This window comes from Micromesistius poutassou (assembly GCF_964030765.1).
Source record: "Micromesistius poutassou genome assembly, contig: SCAFFOLD_3342, whole genome shotgun sequence".
Classification (NCBI taxonomy): domain Eukaryota; kingdom Metazoa; phylum Chordata; class Actinopteri; order Gadiformes; family Gadidae; genus Micromesistius; species Micromesistius poutassou.
The window spans coordinates 1-16136 of NW_028178769.1; the positions used below are offsets into that span (position 1 = coordinate 1).

Sequence of the window (16136 nt, forward strand, 5' to 3'; positions counted from 1 at the left end):
CTGCACCACCCACTACACCACCTACCCACTGCACCACCAAGATCATGGTGAGTCCAGCTACGCCTCCTCCACCCAATACAACGTGTACACATGCCTGTGGAGCGTAAGCCTCCTCAGCGAGGGGTTACCCAACCCCGGGTGGGGTTAGGGTTAGGGTTAGGGTTAGGGTTAGGGGTAACCCCACCCCGGGGCTGACGGAGGCGGCTGTGTTCCAGGCCCCGGAGAAGGAGGGGGGCCTGCCCCGGCAGATCGGCAACAAGACGGAGTGCGCCCTGCTGGGCTTCAGCCTGGACCTGAAGAGGGACTACCAGGCCGTCCGCAACCTCATCCCCGAGGAGCGCCTCTTCAAGGTCTACACCTTCAACTCCGTACGCAAGTCCATGAGCACCGTGCTGCGCAACGCCGACGGGGGCTACCAGATGTTCAGCAAGGGGGCCTCCGAGATCCTGCTCAAGAAGTAGGTCAGGGGTCAGGGGTCAGACCATGGAGGGTCAGGGGGGGGTCAGACCATGGAGGGTCAGGGGTCAGACCATGGAGGGTCAGGGGGGGGTCAGACCATGGAGGGTCAGGGGTCAGACCATGGAGGGGGGGGGGGGTCAGACCATGGGGGGGGGGGGGGGGGGGGGGTGTTGTCATGGAAGTAGTCTAGTATCTGGTTCTAGTCTAGTTTAGTGTGATGTGGTCCTGGGGGTCTCACCTGGTCCTGGTCCGGGGGGGTCTCACCTGGTCCTGGTCTGGGGGGGTCTCACCTGGTCCTGGTCCGGGGGGGTCTCACCTGGTCCTGGTCTGGGGGGGTCACCTGGTCCTGGTCCGGGGGGGTCTCACCTGGTCCTGGTCAGGGGGGGTCTCACCTGGTCCTGGTCCGGGGGGGTCTCACCTGGTCCTGGTCCGGGGGGGTCCTCACCTGGTCCTGGTCCGGGGGGGTCTCACCTGGTCCTGGTCCGGGGGGGTCTCACCTGGTCCTGGTCCGGGGGGGTCCTCACCTGGTCCTGGTCAGGGGTCTCACCTGGTCCTGGTCCGGGGGGGTCTCACCTGGTCCTGGTCTGGGGGGGTCTCACCTGGTCCTGGTCCTGGTCCGGGGGGGTCCTCACCTGGTCCTGGTCCGGGGTCTCACCTGGTCCTGGTCTGGGGGGGTCTCACCTGGTCCTGGTCCGGGGGGGTCTCACCTGGTCCTGGTCTGGGGGTCTCACCTGGTCCTGGTCCGGGGAGGTCTCACCTGGTCCTGGTCCGGGGTCTCACCTGGTCCTGGTCCTGGTCCAGGTGCTGTAAGATCCTGACGGCCAGCGGCGAGGCGAAGGCCTTCGGGCCGCGGGAGTGCGAGGCGGTGATGGAGCAGGTGGTGGAGCCCATGGCGTCGGAGGGCCTGAGGACCATCTGCCTGGCCTACCGCGACTTCCCCCCCGCCGACGGGGAGCCCGACTGGGACAACGAGGCCGCCGTCCTGACGGCGCTCACCTGCGTCTGCGTGGTGGGCATCGAGGACCCCGTCAGGCCCGAGGTACACAATAAGAGCCCCCCGCGCCTACACAATAAGAGCCCCCCGCGCCTACACAATAAGAGCCCCCCGCGCCTAGCGTCTACACAATAAGAGCCCCCCGCGCCTACACAATAAGAGCCCCCTGCGCCTAGCGTCTACACAATAAGAGCCCCCCGCGCCTACACAATAAGAGCCCCCCGCGCCTACACAATAAGAGCCCCCCGCGCCTACACAATAAGAGCCCCCCGCGCCTACACAATAAGAGCCCCCCGCGCCTGGTCTACACAATAAGAGCCCCCCGCGCCTACACAATAAGAGCCCTCCTCACATGTCTTAGCCTAGCGTCTGGTTTACACAATAAGAGCCCTCCGCGCCTGGCATCTGGTTTACACAATAAAAGCCCTCCTCGCCTAGCGTCTGGTTTACACAATAAGAGCCCTCCTCACATGTCTTAGCCTAGCATCTGGTTTACACAATAAAAGTGGTAATCCCTAGTCTCCAGCCAAGTTTACAAAAATAAAAGTCCTCCTATCTGCACCTAATCTAACATCTGTGCTTTCAAAATAAAAGTCCTCATTGTTGCAGTGCGTCTATCGTCTGTTTGGACAGAATAAGAGTCCTCCTCACTTGGTCTGACCTCTGCCCTCTGACCTCTGCCCTCTGCCCCAGGTCCCGGAGGCCATCAGGCAGTGCCAGCGCGCCGGCATCACGGTGCGCATGGTAACCGGGGACAACATCAACACGGCCCGCGCCATCGCCCTCAAGTGCGGAATCCTCAACCCCGGCGACGACTTCCTGTGCATGGAGGGGCGGGAGTTCAACCGCAGGATCCGCAACGAGCTGAACGAGGTACAAGTACCCTCCGACGCAGTACTGGTACCCTCTAACGCAGTACTAGTACCCTCTAACGCAGTACAAGTACCCTCCGACGCAGTACTGGTACCCTCCGACGCAGTACTAGTACCCTCCGACGCAGTACTAGTACCCTCTAACGCAGTACAAGTACCCTCCAACGCAGTACTAGTACCCTCCGACGCAGTACTAGTACCCTCCAACGCAGTACTAGTACCCTCTAACGCAGTACAAGTACCCTCCAACGCAGTACTGGTACCCTCTAACGCAGTACTAGTACCCTCTAACGCAGTACTAGTACCCTCTAACGCAGTACAAGTACCCTCTAACGCAGTACTAGTACCCTCCAACGCAGTACTAGTACCCTCTAACGCAGTACAAGTACCCTCTAACGCAGTACTAGTACCCTCCAATGCAGTACTAGTACCCTCCAACGCAGTACTAGTACCCTCTAACACTAGTACCCTCTAACGCAGTACTAGTACCCTCTAACGCAGTACTGGTACCCTCCAACGCAGTACTAGTACCCTCCAACGCAGTACTAGTACCCTCCAACGCAGTACTAGTACCCTCCAACGCAGTACTAGTACCCTCCAACGCAGTACTAGTACCCTCTAATGCAGTACTAGTACCCTCCGACGCAGTACTAGTACCCTCCAACGCAGTACTAGTACCCTCTAATGCAGTACTAGTACCCTCCGACGCAGTACTAGTACCCTCCAACGCAGTACTAGTACCCTCTAATGCAGTACTAGTACCCTCCGACGCAGTACTGGTACCCTCCGACGCAGTACTAGTACCCTCCGACGCAGTACTAGTACCCTCTGACGCAGTACAAGTACCCTCCAACGCAGTACAAGTACCCTCCAACGCAGTACTAGTACCCTCCAACGCAGTACTAGTACCCTCTGACGCAGTACAAGTACCCTCCAACGCAGTACTAGTACCCTCCAACGCAGTACTAGTACCCTCCGACGCAGTACTGGTACCCTCTGACGCAGTACTAGTACCCTCCGACGCAGTACTGGTACCTCCGACGCAGTACTAGTACCCTCCAACGCAGTACTAGTACCCTCCGACGCAGTACTGGTACCCTCCGACGCAGTACTAGTACCCTCCGACGCAGTACTGGTACCTCCGACGCAGTACTAGTACCCTCCAACGCAGTACTAGTACCCTCTGACGCAGTACAAGTACCCTCCAACGCAGTACTAGTACCCTCCAACGCAGTACTGGTACCCTCCGACGCAGTACTAGTACCCTCCAACGCAGTACAAGTACCCTCCGACGCAGTACTGGTACCCTCCAACGCAGTACTGGTACCCTCCAATGCAGTACTGGTACCCTCCGACGCAGTACTGGTACCCTCTAATGCAGTACTAGTACCCTCTAACGCAGTACTGGTACCCTCCGACGCAGTACTAGTACCCTCCGACGCAGTACTAGTACCCTCCAATGCAGTACTAGTACCCTCCGACGCAGTACTAGTACCCTCTGACGCAGTACAAGTACCCTCCGACGCAGTACTAGTACCCTCTAACGCAGTACTGGTACCCTCCGACGCAGTACTAGTACCCTCCGACGCAGTACTAGTACCCTCCAATGCAGTACTAGTACCCTCCGACGCAGTACTAGTACCCTCCGACGCAGTACTAGTACCCTCCAACGCAGTACTGGTACCCTCCGACGCAGTACTAGTACCCTCCGACGCAGTACTAGTACCCTCCAATGCAGTACTAGTACCCTCCGACGCAGTACTAGTACCCTCCGACGCAGTACTAGTACCCTCCAACGCAGTACTAGTACCCTCTGACGCAGTACAAGTACCCTCCAACGCAGTACTAGTACCCTCCAACGCAGTACTGGTACCCTCCGACGCAGTACTAGTACCCTCCAACGCAGTACAAGTACCCTCCGACGCAGTACTGGTACCCTCCAACGCAGTACTGGTACCCTCCAATGCAGTACTGGTACCCTCCGACGCAGTACTGGTACCCTCTAATGCAGTACTAGTACCCTCTAACGCAGTACTGGTACCCTCCGACGCAGTACTAGTACCCTCCGACGCAGTACTAGTACCCTCCAATGCAGTACTAGTACCCTCCGACGCAGTACTAGTACCCTCCAACGCAGTACTAGTACCCTCCGACGCAGTACAAGTACCCTCTGACGCAGTACTAGTATCCTCCAACGCTCTCTCTCTCTCTCTCTCTCTCTCTCTCTCTCTCTCTCTCTCTCTCTCTCTCTCTCTCTCAGATAGAGCAGGAGCGTATCGATAAGGTTTGGCCCAAGCTGAGAGTCCTGGCTCGATCGTCTCCCACTGACAAACACACTCTGGTGAAAGGTTGGTCCCTCCCCTTCCCCTAGATACACACATCTAGAACCTAGATACACACATCTAGAACCTAGATACACAGATACACCTAGATACACGATACATCTAGAACCTAGATACACAGATACATCTAGAACCTAGATACACACATCTAGAACCTAGATACACAGATACACCTAGATACACAGATACATCTAGAAATACAGACACATCTAGAAATACAGACACATCTAGAACCTAGATACACACATCTAGAACCTAGATACACAGATACACCTAGATACACAGATACACCTAGATACACAGATACATCTAGAAATACAGACACATCTAGAAATACAGACACATCTAGAAATACAGACACATCTAGAACCTAGATACACAGATACATCTAGATACACAGATACATCTAGAACCTAGATACACGATACACCTAGAACCTAGACACATCTAGAACCTAGACACATCTAGAACCTAGATACACACATCTAGAACCTAGACACATCTAGAACCTAGATACAGACACATCTAGAACCTAGATACAGACACATCTAGAACCTAGACACATCTAGAACCTAGATACAGATACATCTAGAACCTAGATACACGATACATCTAGAACCTAGACACATCTAGAACCTGGATCCACAGATCCACGGTGTCCTCGTGATGTCATCATGCTTTCCTGGTGATGTCATGGTGATGTCACGGTGATGTCATCCTGCAGGCATCATCGACAGCACGGTGATGGAGCAGCGGCAGGTGGTGGCGGTGACCGGAGACGGGACCAACGACGGCCCCGCCCTCAAGAAGGCTGACGTCGGATTCGCCATGGTAAGACCTAGCCTAGCCTAGCATAGCCTCGCAGCCACCTGGACCTAGCCTAGCCTAGCCTAGCATAGCCTCGCAGCCACCTGGACCTAGCCTAGCCTCGCAGCCACCTGGACCTAGCCTAGCCTAGCAGCCACCTGGACCTAGCCTAGCCTAGCAGCCACCTGGACCTAGCCTAGCCTAGCAGCCACCTGGACCTAGGCTAAACTAGAAGCTAATGTAAAAGGGCAGGTTTACACGTTAACATGTTAGTAAAATAGTGAGGGACCACATGTCTCTGAGGGGACAGAGGGACCACATGTCTCTGAGGGGACAGAGGGACCACATGTCTCTGATTGTTTCAGAACACCGACCAGCGCTGCTCCGATGTTGAGAACACGGAGATTCGCGCCCTTTTCGCGTCCTTTGTTTTTGAGAATTCCGAGATTTTTCAAGGACGCATCAATGCATTCTCAACGAGCCAAAATCCCCACAATCCTTTGCGTTCACATGCTGCGCGGGTGTTTAAAACATTGCTTTACACAAGTGAAGTTATTTGAACGTTTTCAGAAATATTTCGTGACGTATTGCTTTAGATGAATCATGTAAATGTAAACAATTAAGCCTAAAGACCTGTGCGATTTTTTTTTTTTACGTTTTTGCAACGTAATGAGGCTGTATTGCATGGATTGATTTATTTTAATATGAACGTAGCTGTTGTTTAAACAAACTACTGTATCCAATAACAATTTCACCAATTAAAATATGACAATAGTTACCACTGGAGCAGTATTAAAAAGCGGAAGCGCTTCCACACTAGCAAGTCGTTCCAAACTGTGAACGCTACGATCGCTAGGCAGCACTAAGCCTCGTCTCCGTAGGACACGACTCGCAAGGAAGCGTTCAGCCTCACCACACTGGGAGACCCCCAGTTAGCCCCACGCCAGAGGTCACCACACTGGGAGACCCCCAGTTAGCCCCACGCCAGAGGTCACCACACTGGGAGACCCCCAGTTAGCCCCACGCCAGAGGTCACCACACTGGGAGACCCCCAGTTAGCCCCACGCCAGAGGTCACCACACTGGGAGACCCCCAGTTAGCCCCACGCCAGAGGTCACCACACTGGGAGACCCCCAGTTAGCCCCACGCCAGAGGTCACCACACTGGGAGACCCCCAGTTAGCCCCACGCCAGAGGTCACCACACTGGGAGACCCCCAGTTAGCTCCACGCCAGAGGTCACCGTCAGCAGATGACAGCAGCTGTCACATGATGAACCCTGCAGTCACATGGTACAGCCTCTCTCGTCAGACAGGAGACTGACAGGGAGCTTGTTGCTCCCGGCAACAAACTAACCCTCTGAGGGAGCTGTGACAGGAGACGGGCCGCCACACACACACACACACACACACACACACACACACAGGCGCACACACAGACGCACACACACAGGCGCACACACAGACGCACACACACAGGCGCACACGCAGGCGCACACACAGGCACACACGCACGCACACACAGGCACACACGCACGCACACAGACGCACACACACAGGCGCACACACAAGCACACACACACACACACACAAGAACACAGACACACATACATACGCACACGCTCGCACACACATATACATGCACACACACACACATAATATATACACACACTCTGTCTCCCCCTATAGGGTATAGCCGGTACTGACTCTGTCTCCTATAGGGTATAGCCGGTACTGACTCTGTCTCCTATAGGGTATAGCTGGTACTGACTCTGTCTCCCCCTATAGGGTATAGCTGGTACTGACTCTGTCTCCTCCTATAGGGTATAGCTGGTACTGACTCTGTCTCCTATAGGGTATAGCCGGTACTGACTCTGTCTCCTATAGGGTATAGCTGGTACTGACTCTGTCTCCTATAGGGTATAGCTGGTACTGACTCTGTCTCCTATAGGGTATAGCTGGTACTGACTCTGTCTCCTATAGGGTATAGCTGGTACTGACTCTGTCTCCTATAGGGTATAGCTGGTACTGACTCTGTCTCCTATAGGGTATAGCTGGTACTGACTCTGTCTCCTGTAGGGTATAGCTGGTACTGACTCTGTCTCCTATAGGGTATAGCTGGTACTGACTCTGTCTCCTATAGGGTATAGCTGGTACTGACTCTGTCTCCTATAGGGTATAGCTGGTACTGACTCTGTCTCCTATAGGGTATAGCTGGTACTGACTCTGTCTCCTGTAGGGTATAGCTGGTACTGACTGTCTCCTATAGGGTATAGCTGGTACTGACTCTGTCTCCTATAGGGTATAGCTGGTACTGACTCTGTCTCCTATAGGGTATAGCTGGTACTGACTCTGTCTCCTGTAGGGTATAGCTGGTACTGACTGTCTCCTATAGGGTATAGCTGGTACTGACTCTGTCTCCCCCTATAGGGTATAGCTGGTACTGACTCTGTCTCCTATAGGGTATAGCTGGTACTGACTCTGTCTCCTATAGGGTATAGCTGGTACTGACTCTGTCTCCTATAGGGTATAGCTGGTACTGACTCTGTCTCCCCCTATAGGGTATAGCTGGTACTGACTCTGTCTCCTATAGGGTATAGCTGGTACTGACTCTGTCTCCCCCTATAGGGTATAGCTGGTACTGACTCTGTCTCCTATAGGGTATAGCTGGTACTGACTCTGTCTCCCCCTATAGGGTATAGCCGGTACTGACTCTGTCTCCTATAGGGTATAGCTGGTACTGACTCTGTCTCCTATAGGGTATAGCTGGTACTGACTCTGTCTCCTATAGGGTATAGCTGGTACTGACTCTGTCTCCTATAGGGTATAGCTGGTACTGACTCTGTCTCCTATAGGGTATAGCTGGTACTGACTCTGTCTCCTATAGGGTATAGCTGGTACTGACTCTGTCTCCTATAGGGTATAGCTGGTACTGACTCTGTCTCCTATAGGGTATAGCCGGTACTGACTCTGTCTCCTATAGGGTATAGCTGGTACTGACTCTGTCTCCCCCTATAGGGTATAGCTGGTACTGACTCTGTCTCCCCCTATAGGGTATAGCTAGTACTGACTCTGTCTCCTATAGGGTATAGCTGGTACTGACTCTGTCTCCTATAGGGTATAGCTGGTACTGACTCTGTCTCCTATAGGGTATAGCTGGTACTGACTCTGTCTCCTATAGGGTATAGCCGGTACTGACTCTGTCTCCTATAGGGTATAGCTGGTACTGACTCTGTCTCCTATAGGGTATAGCCGGTACTGACTCTGTCTCCTCCTATAGGGTATAGCTGGTACTGACTCTGTCTCCTATAGGGTATAGCTGGTACTGACTCTGTCTCCTATAGGGTATAGCCGGTACTGACTCTGTCTCCTATAGGGTATAGCTGGTACTGACTCTGTCTCCTATAGGGTATAGCCGGTACTGACTCTGTCTCCTATAGGGTATAGCTGGTACTGACTCTGTCTCCTATAGGGTATAGCTGGTACTGACTCTGTCTCCTATAGGGTATAGCTGGTACTGACTCTGTCTCCTATAGGGTATAGCCGGTACTGACTCTGTCTCCTCCTATAGGGTATAGCTGGTACTGACTCTGTCTCCTATAGGGTATAGCTGGTACTGACTCTGTCTCCTATAGGGTATAGCCGGTACTGACTCTGTCTCCTATAGGGTATAGCTGGTACTGACTCTGTCTCCTATAGGGTATAGCCGGTACTGACTCTGTCTCCTATAGGGTATAGCTGGTACTGACTCTGTCTCCTATAGGGTATAGCTGGTACTGACTCTGTCTCCTATAGGGTATAGCTGGTACTGACTCTGTCTCCTATAGGGTATAGCTGGTACTGACTCTGTCTCCCCCTATAGGGTATAGCTGGTACTGACTCTGTCTCCTATAGGGTATAGCTGGTACTGACTCTGTCTCCTATAGGGTATAGCTGGTACTGACTCTGTCTCCTATAGGGTATAGCCGGTACTGACTCTGTCTCCTGTAGGGTATAGCTGGTACTGACTCTGTCTCCTATAGGGTATAGCTGGTACTGACTCTGTCTCCCCCTATAGGGTATAGCTGGTACTGACTCTGTCTCCTATAGGGTATAGCTGGTACTGACTCTGTCTCCTATAGGGTATAGCTGGTACTGACTCTGTCTCCTATAGGGTATAGCTGGTACTGACTCTGTCTCCTATAGGGTATAGCCGGTACTGACTCTGTCTCCTATAGGGTATAGCCGGTACTGACTCTGTCTCCTATAGGGTATAGCTGGTACTGACTCTGTCTCCTATAGGGTATAGCTGGTACTGACTCTGTCTCCTGTAGGGTATAGCTGGTACTGACTCTGTCTCCTATAGGGTATAGCTGGTACTGACTCTGTCTCCTATAGGGTATAGCTGGTACTGACTCTGTCTCCTATAGGGTATAGCTGGTACTGACTCTGTCTCCTATAGGGTATAGCTGGTACTGACTCTGTCTCCTATAGGGTATAGCTGGTACTGACTCTGTCTCCTATAGGGTATAGCCGGTACTGACTCTGTCTCCTATAGGGTATAGCTGGTACTGACTCTGTCTCCTATAGGGTATAGCTGGTACTGACTCTGTCTCCTATAGGGTATAGCTGGTACTGACTCTGTCTCCCCCTATAGGGTATAGCCGGTACTGACTCTGTCTCCTATAGGGTATAGCTGGTACTGACTCTGTCTCCTATAGGGTATAGCTGGTACTGACTCTGTCTCCTATAGGGTATAGCTGGTACTGACTCTGTCTCCTATAGGGTATAGCTGGTACTGACTCTGTCTCCCCCTATAGGGTATAGCCGGTACTGACTCTGTCTCCTATAGGGTATAGCTGGTACTGACTCTGTCTCCTATAGGGTATAGCTGGTACTGACTCTGTCTCCTATAGGGTATAGTTGGTACTGACTCTGTCTCCTATAGGGTATAGCCGGTACTGACTCTGTCTCCTATAGGGTATAGCTGGTACTGACTCTGTCTCCTATAGGGTATAGCTGGTACTGACTCTGTCTCCTATAGGGTATAGCTGGTACTGACTCTGTCTCCTATAGGGTATAGCCGGTACTGACTCTGTCTCCCCCTATAGGGTATAGCTGGTACTGACTCTGTCTCCTATAGGGTATAGCTGGTACTGACTCTGTCTCCCCCTATAGGGTATAGCTGGTACTGACTCTGTCTCCCCCTATAGGGTATAGCTGGTACTGACTCTGTCTCCTATAGGGTATAGCCAGTACTGACTCTGTCTCCTATAGGGTATAGCTGGTACTGACTCTGTCTCCTATAGGGTATAGCTGGTACTGACTCTGTCTCCCCCTATAGGGTATAGCTGGTACTGACTCTGTCTCCCCCTATAGGGTATAGCTGGTACTGACTCTGTCTCCTATAGGGTATAGCTGGTACTGACTCTGTCTCCCCCTATAGGGTATAGCCGGTACTGACTCTGTCTCCTATAGGGTATAGCTGGTACTGACTCTGTCTCCTATAGGGTATAGCTGGTACTGACTCTGTCTCCTATAGGGTATAGCTGGTACTGACTCTGTCTCCCCCTATAGGGTATAGCTGGTACTGACTCTGTCTCCCCCTATAGGGTATAGCTGGTACTGACTCTGTCTCCTATAGGGTATAGCTGGTACTGACTCTGTCTCCCCCTATAGGGTATAGCCGGTACTGACTCTGTCTCCTATAGGGTATAGCTGGTACTGATTCTGTCTCCCCCTATAGGGTATAGCCGGTACTGACGTGGCCAAGGAGGCGTCGGACATCATCCTGACGGACGATAACTTCTCCAGCATCGTGAAGGCGGTGATGTGGGGGAGGAACGTCTACGACAGCATCTCCAAGTTCCTCCAGTTCCAGCTCACCGTCAACGTGGTGGCGGTCATCGTCGCCTTCACTGGAGCCTGCATCACACAGGTCTACCTGTCTGACTGCCTGCCTGTCTGTCTGTCTTTCTTGTCTCTCTGTCTGCCAGTCTGTCTGTCTATCTGTCTGTATGTATGTCTGTCTGCCACCCTGTCTTTCGACCTGTTGGTCTGTCTGTCTGTCTGTCTCACCCTCCTCCCCCTCCCTCCCCAGGACTCGCCCCTGAAGGCGGTGCAGATGCTATGGGTGAACCTCATCATGGACACACTGGCCTCGCTGGCCCTGGCCACGGAGCCGCCCACTGAGGCCCTGCTGCTCAGGAAGCCCTACGGCCGCAACAAGCCCCTGATCTCCAGGACCATGATGAAGAACATCCTGGGTCATGGCGTCTACCAGCTCACCACCATCTTCACCCTGCTGTTCGCAGGTACCCCCCCCCCCCCCCCCCCCCCGGGACACCCCCCCCCCCAGGGACACCACCCACACCACCCACCACCCGCCTAACAGGTAACACACCTGTAGCAGGTAACATACCTGTAGCAGGTAACACACCTGTAACAGGTAACACACCTGGTAACAAGTATCACACCTGTATCTGTAACAGGTAACACACCTGTATCTGTAACAGGTAACACACCTGGTAACAAGTATCACACCTGTATCTGTAACAGGTAACACACCTGTATCTGTAACAGGTAACACACCTGTATCTGTAACAGGTAACACACCTCTATCTGTAACAGGTAACACACCTGTATCTGTAACAGGTAACACACCCGTTACAGCTAACAGGTAACACACCTCTGTCTGCAGTAGGTAATGTTCACCACCTTGTCCTCTGCTGGTCTCCAGGTGAAAGGCTGCTGGACATCGACTCCGGCCGCAACGCCCCACTCCACGCCCCTCCCTCGGAGCACTACACCATCGTCTTCAACACCTTCGTCCTCATGCAGCTCTTCAACGAGATCAACGCCAGGAAGATCCACGGCGAGAGGAACGTCTTCGACGGCATGTTCAACAACCCCATCTTCTGCAGCATCGTCCTCAGCACCTTCGTCATCCAGGTAGACCCTCTGTTTGGAGCCTTACCTGAACCATGTTTAGGTTGATATTAGGTGTTACTATGTCTTTAGTGATCAGTAACCATGGTATGAATCAGACTCTAGTCTTTAGTGATCAGTAACCATGGTATGAATCAGACTCTAGTCTTTAGTGATCAGTAACCATGGTATGAATCAGACTCTAGTCTTTACTGATCAGTAACCATGGTATCAGTAACTATGTTAGTGATCAGTAACTATGTTATGAATGTGTTCCAGTTCGTTATCGTGCAGTTTGGGGGGAAGCCGTTCAGCTGTGTGAGTCTCAGCGCGGAGCAGTGGCTGTGGTGCGTCTTCCTGGGCTTTGGCTCGCTGCTGTGGGGACAGGTGAGTTAGTCCTTACTCTAGTTCAAGTGACAGGTGAGTTAGTCCTTACTCTAGTTCAAATGACAGGTGAGTTAGTCCTTACTCTAGTTCAAGTGACAGGTGAGTTAGTCCTTACTCTAGTTCAAATGACAGGTGAGTTAGTCCTTACTCTAGTTCAAATGACAGGTGAGTTAGTCCTTACTCTAGTTCAACCAGCAGTGTTGTGATTGGCTCCCAGCTGGTGTGTATTAACCAGCAGTGTTGTGATTGGCTCCCAGCCGGAGTGTATTAACCAGCAGTGTTGTGATTGGCTCCCAGCCGGAGTGTATTAACCAGCAGTGTTGTGATTGGCTCCCAGCCGGAGTGTATTAACCAGCAGTGTTGTGATTGGCTCCCAGCCGGAGTGTATTAACCAGCAGTGTTGTGATTGGCTCCCAGCTGGTGTCCACCATCCCCACCAGCCGTCTGAAGTTCCTGAAGACGGCGGGCCACGGCACGCAGCAGGAGGAGATCCCCGAGGAGGAGCTGGACCAGATGGACGACCTGGACGAGATCGACCACGCCGAGATGGAGCTCCGCCGGGGCCAGGTGCTCTGGTGCCGCGGCCTCAACCGCATCCAGACCCAGGTGGGTCTGGTCCCTGGTCCCTGGTCCCCCTCCCTGGTCCCTGGTCCCCCTCGCTGGTCCCTGGTCCCCCTCCCTGGTCCCCCTCCCTGGTCCCTGGTCCCCCTCCCTGGTCCCTGGTCCCCCTCGCTGGTCCCTGGTCCCCCTCCCTGGTCCCTGGTCCCCCTCCCTGGTCCCTGGTCCCCCTCCCTGGTCCCTGGTCCCCCTCCCTGGTCCCTGGTCCCCCTCGCTGGTCCAGGGCTGTGTTCCAATGCCGCTATCCGTACTCAGTGTACTGAGTTTGAGTACGTCGGGCTGCGTTCCGATTCACATCGGGGCGAAAAGAAGTGTACCTAAAGGACCCGGACGGTGACCTCAGAACGGTCAACCACAGAGTGTGGATCGATGCTCACTTCTCGTACTCAACGGCGGCCGTCTTAGCTCCGTAGAGGAAGAGGCGGAGCCGGGCGGAGCCAACGGCGGCGCACTTTCCACATAGCCTGCATTAACGGAGTCATTTTGTAGCTTCTATAGCTTTTTATAGCTACTATGCGTAAAGAGTTCACCGTTCAAAGTGGGATGTTTATTGCGGGGGGGGAGCCACGGCGGCCGTCACAATCGTAATTTCGAGTGTTCGAGTGTTGGATCTGGAACGACGCTGACATCAGCGCACTCTGTGAGAGCGGTTAGTGTACTACGGTTAGTGTACTACGTTTATGTGGACTCATGGAAGGATGGATATTGGAACACAGCACAGGTCTCCTAGCTGGGGGGGGCTGGCTGGGGTTGAGTTCAGAGGTTTTGGTTCAAACCCAATTTGAACCCAAGACTCTGAACTAAACACCAGCCAGCCCCCCCCAGCCAGGTCCCTGAGATAAGAGGAGGTTTAGAAGGTCTAGGAGCTGTGAAGGTCTAGGAGCTGTGATGGTCATGGAGCTGTGAAGGTCATGGAGGCCTAAAAGTCTCTAGAAGGTTCTAGGAGCTGTGAAGGTCTAGGAGCTGTGAAGGTCATGGAGCTGTGAAGGTCATGGAGGTCTAAAAGTCTCTAGAAGGTTCTAGGAGCTGTGAAGGTCTAGGAGCTGTGAAGGTCATGGAGCTGTGAAGGTCATGGAGCTGTGAAGGTCATGGAGGTCTAAAAGCCTCTAGAAGGTTCTAGGAGCCGTGCGACGGTCTCAGGTCTGGCGTGTGCTCCTCCTCCTCCTCAGATCCGGGTGGTGAATGCCTTCCGGGACACCATGTCCCCCTACGAGGGCCTGGAGACGCCCGAGTCCCGCAGCTCCATCCACAACTTCATGACCCACCCGGAGTTCCGCATCGAGGACTCGGAGCCCCACATCCCGCTCATCGACGACAACGGGGCCGACGACGACGACGCCCCCACCAAGCGCAACTCTGTGGCCCCGCCCCATTCCCTGGCCTCACCCAATCAGAACAACAACAACGCGCTGGAGAGGATCCGCCCACTGCACCTCGGAGCCCCGCCCCCTCCCTCCTCCTCAGGCCCCTCCCCCTGCCCCGGGAGCCCCCTCCACAGTCTGGAGACCTCCCTCTGAGGAGCCGGCTCCGCCCACGCGGGGGCGGGGTCAGTGGTGACAATGCTGAGCCGGCCAACCGGAACGCCCCCTCGACGTTTGGACCATTCCCATTGGAGGACTCCAAACTGTGTGTGTTCGGCCCCTTGTTGGGAGTGTGTTCTGGTGTGTTCTGGTGTGTTCTGTGTGAGCGTCTACTTTGATCGGCCCGGGGCGGAGCCACGAACCAGGAAATGGAAAACCACCAAAGGGATTTACCGTAAAAGAACCAATTTGGGAAAAATGTCTAAAAAGGAATGTTGGGAATGTCACACAGGAACCCTCAAACAGAAGGGTTCTCTTTTCATTTATTGTACTTGTTGTATTTATTTTAATTTATTTAATTTATTTAATTTATTCACTGCTAGAGAAAAAGAAGAAAGACACAAATTGAAGTTGGGAACCAGATGTTCCGTAGGACGTTGAAAGAGTAAAGAGATGATCTTAGAACCACAATGGTCTACCTCCCTGTTCGCTCCTAGTCTACAGAAACCTTCCTCATCCCTCCTCATCCTCTCAGTTCCTCGCCAGCGGTGACTCTCACCTCCACGTGGTGTCGGCTCTATGGCCACGTGGTAACCATGGCGACTCCATTAAATATCCAATCAATTAAATAACGAAAGAGTCAGGTGACGTAATTAATGTTTGTGTTTGTAAAAGTAACAAGTGAAGTCTCTGGTTGGATGATCGAAACCTTTGAATAAAGACTCACAAACATGTCGACCAGTATGGCTTACCTATACCTTTCTGTCACTTTGTGTTCAAGGTTGTATTTCGATTTTAGATTTAGATTTACTAGCCTAGACCCACGGAACATTATATATCACAAGCACGGCAGGGAGCTAACGTGAGACTGTTAGTGTTAGCTGTAGCTATAGGAACACTTGACACAGCAAGGATGTTAGCATTAGCATTAGCTATAGGAACGTGACACAGTAAGGCGACCTGTGATTGGCTGAACTGCTCTAGAGCCAGCAGAACTGAGTCCTTGTTGTTGTAGATGTGTCGGCTTTCCTTACCAAAGGTCTTTCTTTGTACAGTCTCTCATTTGTGGCAGATATCTGAAAGTGCTTCTTCAAGTTGTTGTAAAGAATGACCTTTCAAATTGAAATGTGATTTGTTATAACCTGAGAAAGACTTAGTATAGTATAGTTTCACTCCTGAAGAGAATCCACTTGTGTCCTCACATCATAGATTCCCATATCACAGATCTTCCTCT

General features: G+C 52.9%; 1 protein-coding gene across 1 annotated transcript; it reads left to right on the top strand.

Annotated features, from left to right (window-relative positions):
* Positions 1-215: 215 nt before the first annotated feature.
* On the top strand, positions 216-14899 carry LOC311373420 (plasma membrane calcium-transporting ATPase 1-like; the record flags this gene model as incomplete). The annotated part of the gene is made up of 11 exons (XM_084490202.1): positions 216-457; positions 1261-1498; positions 2147-2326; positions 4586-4673; positions 5392-5498; positions 11197-11388; positions 11551-11764; positions 12190-12401; positions 12657-12764; positions 13182-13370; positions 14552-14899. Coding segments are annotated over 11 exons (2118 nt in total), but the record flags the coding sequence as incomplete, so codon positions are not given.
* Positions 14900-16136: the final 1237 nt, after the last annotated feature.